The sequence below is a fragment of the Acanthopagrus latus genome, chromosome 12 (assembly GCF_904848185.1).
Source record: "Acanthopagrus latus isolate v.2019 chromosome 12, fAcaLat1.1, whole genome shotgun sequence".
NCBI classification, from domain to species: Eukaryota; Metazoa; Chordata; class Actinopteri; order Spariformes; family Sparidae; genus Acanthopagrus; species Acanthopagrus latus.
In genome coordinates this window covers 12,046,244-12,055,211 of record NC_051050.1, presented here as the reverse complement: position 1 = coordinate 12,055,211, position 8,968 = coordinate 12,046,244, and the positions used below count along the sequence as shown (strand labels likewise).

The following is an 8,968-nucleotide window of genomic DNA, read 5'->3' as shown; positions in this document are numbered from 1 at the left end:
CACACCACACAAATAATAGAATGTTTTATTTCTTAAAATGCAATAGGTATGTCATTATTAGTCATTGTGTGACTGTTGGCATCTTTCAGACTGTTTGTGTCACAGTATACAAGAACTGCACTTATCATGGAATACAAACAATTTAATATTTTCAAAAAGACATCCAACAACATTTTCATATCCATGAATGACGGCTTCTTCTTGTGTGTTAATCATTCAGTCTGCAGTTTAAAACATCAATGTCTGGTTGAACATCACTGGGATTCCACATTAAGAGGCGTTTCTAGAGCGTTAGTTCCAGATATCGTGCGGGAAGTTCAAGCTAACATATCAGTATGATGCTTGTTTTAAGGTCAGCGGCTGGTCATCCTCGTCCTCGTGGGGCAAAGCTTCACATCACACCACATGTTTTTCATACCAGCAGCAGGGAGGGGTTAGTCGTCCTGGCCACATAGATGCTTGAGGGCGTTACCGTAACTGCCCGACACTTCAGACTACAGAAACATAAGAGAAGAGAGGGGGTGAGGGAAACAGGAAATCATGGTTTACAGTTTACAAACGTGGTCTTGACGACGGGGGTAAATTCTAAATTCCATTGTCTGAAACCAGGAACTTGCGACATTAGGCTTTATTGAACATTTGTGCAGAATGTAATGAGCATATTTAATTTCATCTGTGGTCGTGTGTACTGACCTCTAACTGGGAGTAGAGGGAAAATCCAAACAGCTTCTTGTACTCGGTTCTGATGTCAAGCAGGTCGATCTCTGAGCGACCGACCAATATCCTGGTCAAAGTGGACTCGGTGGTTCCCAGACCCTGGGATTAACATGGAAAGAAAGGCACATATTGGGACCTGGACAATTGTTGCCAGCTGCATGTTAACGTACATCATCCTGCTTCTGCAGCATATCAGCAGCTTCACATGTTTTTTGGTTCTCCACGTTAAAGCGCGTCGGCACATTTAGTCAAAGCAGCAGCTACAAAACAGTGGCTTAACATTCCTTTCCACGCCGCTGGTGGCCAATATGGTTGCATGGTGTGGCTAAAAAAGGCCAAACAATACGTGGATTTTGTTTTGGGAGCCTCTTGTGTAACTGCAGGCTTTGGGATTTTAAAGGCCCTGATGATGGAGATGGACATAGAGCTTACCTTCATGCTCTTGAAAAGCCTCTCAGCGAGGTATGCAGGAACGTTCTTCACGCACTTAACTAGACCAAAACAAAGGTTTAAGAAATGAATTATATTAAATAGGTGATCAGCTAATACCACATGAATATGAAGGTGCGACACATTAAGGATGGACCACTGTTCAGTGTAAGGAGTCAGAAACAGGGAGACAACACGAAACGTTCTTCTCACCAACAGCCACCAGTAGCTTCTCCAGGTTTCCAGACATCTCGCTCTCAATGCTGTCCTGCAGAGTCTTCTTACTAATGGCCTTGTACTCTACCAGAGCTAGAAAAAAAAAAAAAGAGAGAGATGCGAATACAACTTTTGAAAGTGTGACATGGATTTATTTCTGTCGGCGTTACATGTAGGGTTGCCATGAAATTTTATGTGTCCCAGAGGAGGAATCCGACCACTTTGGCAATTCCCTGACTTCTTGTACTCCCAACACGAGGTTCACATTTTTAGCTTTCAGTATAATTATCTTGAGAATTATTGGGTGGATTGCTATCAGATTTGGTGCAGGTATCCATGATGAACAGAGGATGTATCCCCGTAGTTGATCTTTTTACCTCTTATCTAGCGCCATCGTCAGGTTAAAACGTTTACTCGTCCAATAATTTGATTTACAAGGAAAAATACCTGCAAAACTAATAAGAATCCCACCAGGCACAGCTGTGCTTCATTATACAACTAACATGCTAAACTAAGGTGGTGACCATGGAAAACATGCCTGCTTTGCATGAGCATGTTTGTTCATGCGGGTAGCTCAAACCAGTTTTGTGCTTAACATCACGGAGCTACAAGCATGGCTGTAAAACTCTACAAACACATTTTTTTATTGCATCTACATAAAAATTCAAAGGTGTTACACACTCTGTCGAAGCTGGGGGATACTCCTGTGGCAGAGGATGTCGATAAACTTTGCCTCGTCCGTCCCCCACTTCTTCTCTCCTGCTTCATACAGGGCCTAGGAGGAATGAGACTGAGTGTCATAATACATACAGCATAAGTTTAGCTATAAAAAAGGATTTTTAGGGGCAAATCCAGTTGTTTGAAAGACAACGAATTATTTTGAACGTAGGACAAGTAGAGTGGTGGCTTCAAACCATGTGTCCAGTCAAACAATTGAAGAAGTCTGTATATGCCACACTTACAGAGCTGTGCGACACAGTAATTAAAGTGCAATGGCAATGGTTCCTGTTGCCACATTAGCCACATGTTTGAGAAACAGGCAGAAACTCCCCGATGAACAATTCAGTTGGCAGTGAACGCACCTTAGCATCTGCTTTAGCTTTGGCGGCATCCACATTGGTGCTCTCGTCCCTCTTGCCCTGTGAGGAGGACCAGAAGGCGACAGTTTGTGATACGGGCTGTAGAATACATCTACATTTAAGAGATGAGCCTTTGTGAAGGGCACTTTTAATGTACTTGTCACGACTCAACATCTAAGTGTGCAATTTGTTGATGATGAGATGACAAGCTTTTCCAAAAACGGAAAAAAAAAAATCTTGCAGCAAGTCATATCAGACAACATGATTTTTAGCTGTAGTTCAGATTTTAAAACATTTTCTTTCAGCGTGCTGGCTGATTTATTTCCTCACATTTTGAGAGATATGATAGGAATGTTCAGAGCTGTCTGGCTACAGTAAATCTAATGCTTTAAGCTCTGATTCTCATGTGTTGGAAATGGGTTACAGTAACACATCACTCTTAGAATTGAACGCACCGTACCTCAGCCAAGATGAACAGTGCTTTGCCATAATCTCCAGACACCTCCGACTGCAGATCATGAATCATCGATTTTCCAGTTTCTTAAAGGAAGAAGCACAATACAGAATATTTCACAATGATCATGACACATCACACCAGAGACATTTGCCAACTGCTTCACAGTAATCCGAGTCACCATATAAATGGTGAAATCAGAAGTACTTTGTGCTGAATGTACGAACCTGCCAGGTAAGCTTCAGACAGGGCCTTGATCTGCCTGTTGGATCTGGAGGCAAATATTTCTGTCAGCGTACTCTCTGTGGTCCCTGCACCCTGAATGAAATGATAATGACATGAAACCAAATGGTAATTCAGACCAAGTAGCAGCTTATTAACATAAACACACAAGACAGCAACAGTGAAGTCCAGTTGTAAGGTCACAGTATAGTAAAATTTGCATGAATCCAAACATATCTTAAGTAAAACAAGTCTGTTTAAACAAACTTACATGTAGAACCATGATTTGTTCACTTTTACAAAACATTCTAGAGATATATAGAGAGTGTTTCCATTCTGTCTCTTAAAGGCCGTTCTCCTGAATAGCTAAGTCTGCCGTGATTGGTCAGCTCTCTTGGGCCTGAGCAGGCACAGCAACATGTATTTCTGCAATGACAGCCATGCTGAGGGTGGTGACTATAGAGTCCTGACCTCTCGTTTAAACAGAGGCAGACTTACATGTTATATTAAAAAAAGAAGAAAGAAACTCCTTCATAATTTCTGCAGATATAACGTCTTGGTGTGTCAGTGGGGCCAACACAGATTCTGTCAGTTTGACACGATCTTACTTTGATGGCTTTGATGACTTCATGACAGTCGTAGACGGCAGGAGGCGTCACCAAGGCCACCAACAAGTCCTCAAAGTCTCCGTGAGTGTCGCCCTCCAGGTCATCTACTAGTTTCTGATGGAAGAAAGTTGATAAGACGCAACTGTTACGCCACCAGCATGAAGCTCATCCTGGTCTGCATCTGGGTCAATCTACATACCCTTCCTGTGGCTTTCTCATAGGCCTTAGCAATGAGCTGACGCTGAGCGTTACTTCTTTGGGTCAACACCTCGATCAGCGTCTTTTCTGTCGTGCCTATAAAAACAAAAGGACAACAAAAGACAGGTTTACCACTAGCACTGCACTGGGAGGCTTTTATAGTTTTACAACCTACAGATATCTACTAACTGACAGAATTAGTAAAATGTGATGAAACTGCTTTACATGTTTGTCTGATAATACTGATATCAATAACTCTTAACTTACCAATGCCCTCTATGGCTTTCCTCAGCGCAGACACATCCTCCTCTGCTTTAAAGTTTGCCTTGTCCTTCACAGTACCTTTTGTGTTGGACTGAGAAACACAGAAACAGAAACACACACACGTAACGATGAATCAGCCAGCTACTTTGCTGCACTTATAAAGAAGTCGCACACTTTCATGTACAGGACCCTGACAGAACAAACACATAATGACATATACTGAAAAATACAATGTTATATTAAAAATACAACACAGTATATGGATAAGTACACATATTTTTCACAATTTATGCCAATATCTATTGTCATTTTGCTTTAAGAATGTATCATTAAACATAATTTATATATGTTTTTTTATTATATCTTGGTAATATATACTGACATATATTGAAAAATGAATTCCTTAAAGGTGCAATATGTGATAATTTTAATTGAAAACTTTCAAAAATCAACTAAAATTATCAACAAAATGTGAATTAATTACAGTTTTGACATTATGATGTTGGTACATTGTGTTGGGGAGATATCTACTGAAGTTAGTGTGCTAACCAGCTAGCCGCGGCACATCACGGTCCAAAGATCCTGTCCTATTCCAAATCCCTGTTCCCCAACCTCCCTGTCTGAACTGATGACTGGAAGTCTAACTGCACTAACCAGATAAGGCAGGTTCTGTTGGCAGCATTTAGTGGTTACACCAGTGATGTGCCCTATTTGTTTTGAGTATGAATTTGACAGCTGGCCAATTGTTATACACTGCTCCTTTCAAATGAATGTAGTGTATATGATTAGAAATTTTTATGAGAATATATATGGTGATTTTTTTTTACAATATATGACAAACGTCAATAATTAGGATATTTGTCAATAGAAGAAAATGGAATGTGTAATTTGATATATTTAATAATATATTGCAAGTACTTTATAAAACATATATTCCAATAATTATGAAGATAATACTAATTTCATCAACTTTGTCAACTCCTGATATCAGTGTAATGTCATCATACTGTTTAATTGACAAAAATAATGGGAAAAAAACTAAAATGTAAATATACTTGATCTACATATATGAGGAAAAAAACATACATGATGTTGTTCCGTGATAAAAAAAAAATATACATACATATATATATATATATATATATATATATATATATATATATATATATATATATATATATATATATATATATATATACATATACATATACATATATATATATTTTTTTTAAGAATGTGTCCAACTTACTGTCACAGTCAGTGAAGAGGGGGAGTCTAAGAGCAGGTCCAAGTCATCCTACAATATAAGCCAACAAGTATGCCTCAGTTATCACCTTTATTCTCACATATTTTAAGCCTTAACACCTCTTTTAAATCATATCAACATTCATAGATAGCCTGCAACTACTCACCCACACAGACATGGCTGTAGTCTTAGAGAAGTCTCAAACTGGGGAGAAGGGACGAGGAAAATGATACATAAAATATCATCATCTGTTTACTGATATCATGCATCTGTTCCACTTCATCCATAGTTTACTTGACATCCTCTTCGGGTAACATAAACACACCCCCTGGATCATTACTCTTGATATTATCTCTGATTAAACCCACAATAACTCTCATTTTCTTCCACAGTTAACAGTTGAGCAATCCAACGTTATCACGTTAGAAACTCTACGTCGACTGCTGCAGTCCACATAACCATTTTCTCTATCAGCAAAGCGGAACGCAGACAGAAACCAAAGACGTGCATGCTTCGTCCATAAATTCTACAATCAGACGTCAGAAAAAAAAATCAGAGTTTTACCTCTTACCTTAGAGGACAGGATCGACGTCAGCTGAGGAATTTCACAGTGAGACCAACTCGCCACACCTTTCAGAGAAGTTTGGGGAGGCAACGCCCATTATGATCTGGAGGAAGTTGAATCACGGAAAGCTTTTCCATAAACTCCTCCTCGTTTGTAAACAGTAACAGCACACTGTCAGAGACATTTGTGGATTTTTTTCCCCATGATTTCTCTGTAACATGACTCCCAATCTGTGCCTCACCAGAAGTAACGCATATGCTGCGCATCATCATCTGTTTTTTTTTTAGTGGAAAGCACAACATTGTAGTGTCCTTGAAGCGTTTGTATTTCAGTTTATACATTTTAGAAAAAGAAAAGAAAAAAAACTTAGGGCTGTGTAATAAGTCCAAAGTCATGTTTGCTCTCAGCACAGGAGCAAGGATGTGAGTCAGTGTCTGTTATCAGTCTTATCTCATTTCACCACAGTAAGTAACTTAAAGTTGTGATCCAGACATACTCTGATCAAATACATCAGACTAGCTTTCTGTGTGTAACGTAACTAAATGGGGGTATTTTGATGCATGATAAGAATTTATAGACAATTGTGTAATCATGCAAAGCAATGAGGCAACTAAAGGTTCGTTTTGTCCAGTAAAAAAAACAAACAAAAAAACAGTGATAGCACTCTTATTATTCGGAGTTTAAAATAGACATGTTCTAATAACGCACACACACACAATCCAGCAGCTCACCACTATATCCTCTTCTGAACCACAACAAATGCATAAATCAAGGAGTGGTATGTGAAGTCATACGCTTAGAGGAGAGGGTGGCGACACCTAGTGGCGATTTGTACTGACTAGAGCTCTGACCTCCTAAAGGGAAAGGAACCAGGAAGAGATACAAGGTATTATGTGAGGATGGTGACGCTGTGTGTACAGTTTTCAGTGGATATGGACATGTTATCCGTTTCACACACACTACAGTGGTTAAACAGTGATATGAATGCAAGACAACAGTATGTTGCGATAAATGGCTGTGCTTCAAACGCATTACATAATAAAGCTGGTGTACCACAAGGATCTGTACTTGCACCATTATCATTTCTCACTTGCATCAATGATTTTTTTCTCTCTCGTTTTATTTGCTGATGAGTATATAACTTTATCACATAGTGACCTTCTGTCCAAACATTGTCTGTAACTGTGGGATATACCCAGTTCATCACAGGGCTGACCTATAAGGACAAACAATCATAGCCCTAACCCTCCACTAATCCACACTTGAGGAAATGGTGAGAATTGCAACTCAAACTCAATGTTGTGAAGAGTTTGTCACCTTTAAGATAAGAAATTAAGAAATGCATACACTTAAGTCATGAAATCCAGTTAATTCTTTGAGTGTGTTAGTTTTGTTTTCTTTTCCCTCATGTTAATGTTTTATTAATTTCTATGTTTATTCATAGAGTTACTGCATACAGGGCTGTAACTACCATTGAGGACACTGAGGTCATGTCCTCTGTATTTTTTCTCAGTGAAAAAAAAAAGAAGGTGAAAACTGCCGACAAATAGTTGGGGGCCTTAAGCACATTTTAAGCACATTTTCGCACAAATTCATCTAAAAGCACTAAATTTGGCACAGATGTAGCTCAGGTCATGAAATGATGTAGCTAGGGTGCCAGAGCAAGTGACCCTTGGGGCCAAGATGGCACATCCAATATGGCCACTGCCTGAAAAGGGTTCCGGCTATAACCTTTGAACCACATGAGTAACAAATACAAACTTGATATCTTTTTCAGCTTAATTGATCATGGGAAACACATAGAATGTTAATATTTATGACCCGGTGCATCTGGACCCCTTAATTCTCCAATTCCAATATGGCTGCTGTCCAAAAAAGCAGTTTTGACTGTAGTATGGGCCCCCGTTGTTCACACCAATTCATCTACAAGCACCAAATTTGGCACAGATGTAGCTGAGGGCATACTGAAATGATTTAGCCAGGGCGCCTGAGCCAATGGTTCCTGAGACCAAGATGGCAGCCAAATCCAATATGGCCACCGCCTGAAAGGGATTCAGCCATAGCTTTTGAGCCAGATGAGATACAAATACAAACTTGATGTCAATTTATACATTTTTTGACCATAGGAAACCCATTGGATTACTTACATTTATGATTGGGTATATTAGGACCCCCCAAATTCCCTAAATTCAATATGGCCACTGTCCGAAAAAGGGTTTTGGCTACAAATATTTAACCAAATGTGCTACAAATGAAGATGTGGTGTCTATTTTATGTTTACTGGCATATTTATATTTATGCTTGTGTAAGTCTGGAACCTGTATTCTTTTCAAGACTGTGGTTGAAAATCCTTTTTTAACACAACTTTGAAGGTTATTCTCAATTTTAACAACATATCTAGTAGTATCTAACAGTGAAATAGTATGACTTACATTTTGCTTGTGTTCATGTACTGTTTGTGTTTGAGTTTGCATTATTTGATATTTGAGTTATTTAAGTGTGTCTTAAAATTGATATTAAGTAGGTGTATATTATTTTTGCTTAATTCCTTCTTGGCAGGAGAGACAAGTGGAATCTTGTCTTGCATTATGCCCTGTTACATCTAGGCTAGATAATCTTTGAAACTTTGCTTAGTGGACATTTATGTTAATTGGAATCTGTCAGTAATCAACAATCATACATTTTCAGTGAGTCTACATGCCTGGTGACTGGCTGCCTGCCCCCATCTACTGGCTCTGACTGCCTTCAGATCTCCACATCTGTACTGTACTCTGCTGTCCCCGCCCTCTCGACGGTTGATCAACACACACACACACACACAGTGTCAGTAACAAATACACATTTCCTTATGGACCTCAGTATTTCTAAAATCCTGGTTACGGCCCTGACTGCATATGATTGTTTGTGCTTTTTTTTGTCTTTTAGTTTTTGCTGTATTTTCCCAAACCATGCATATTAATATTCATTGTG

The 8,968-nt window shown here is 39.1% G+C and overlaps 1 protein-coding gene across 2 annotated transcripts; it reads right to left on the bottom strand.

The window, feature by feature from the left end:
- Positions 1 to 11: 11 nt before the first annotated feature.
- anxa3b (annexin A3b) lies at positions 12 to 6,101 on the bottom strand. Of its 2 annotated transcripts, none has more exons than XM_037116857.1 (14): positions 6,005 to 6,101; positions 5,600 to 5,637; positions 5,437 to 5,484; positions 4,191 to 4,278; positions 3,925 to 4,019; positions 3,726 to 3,839; positions 3,123 to 3,213; positions 2,902 to 2,981; positions 2,445 to 2,501; positions 2,044 to 2,137; positions 1,360 to 1,455; positions 1,150 to 1,208; positions 694 to 816; positions 12 to 494 (listed from the first exon to the last, which is right to left on the bottom strand). In XM_037116857.1, the coding sequence occupies exons 2-14, from the start codon at positions 5,609 to 5,611 to the stop codon at positions 435 to 437; spliced, it is 1,017 nt and encodes a 338-aa protein (XP_036972752.1). In that variant the 5' UTR covers positions 5,612 to 5,637; positions 6,005 to 6,101; the 3' UTR covers positions 12 to 434. The 2 variants fall into 2 exon arrangements, with proteins under 2 accessions (XP_036972752.1, XP_036972753.1); XM_037116858.1 differs by having other exon boundaries at positions 5,998 to 6,064.
- Between the last annotated feature and the right edge of the window lie 2,867 nt (positions 6,102 to 8,968).

Coding starts and splice junctions, on each gene's coding strand:
- anxa3b (XM_037116857.1), bottom strand. Junction 3,840..3,924: donor ATGAGAAAGCCACAGGAAGG/GTATGTAGATTG, acceptor TTCTTCCATCAG/AAACTAGTAGATGACCTGGA. Junction 2,982..3,122: donor GTCTGAAGCTTACCTGGCAG/GTTCGTACATTC, acceptor TCTTCCTTTAAG/AAACTGGAAAATCGATGATT.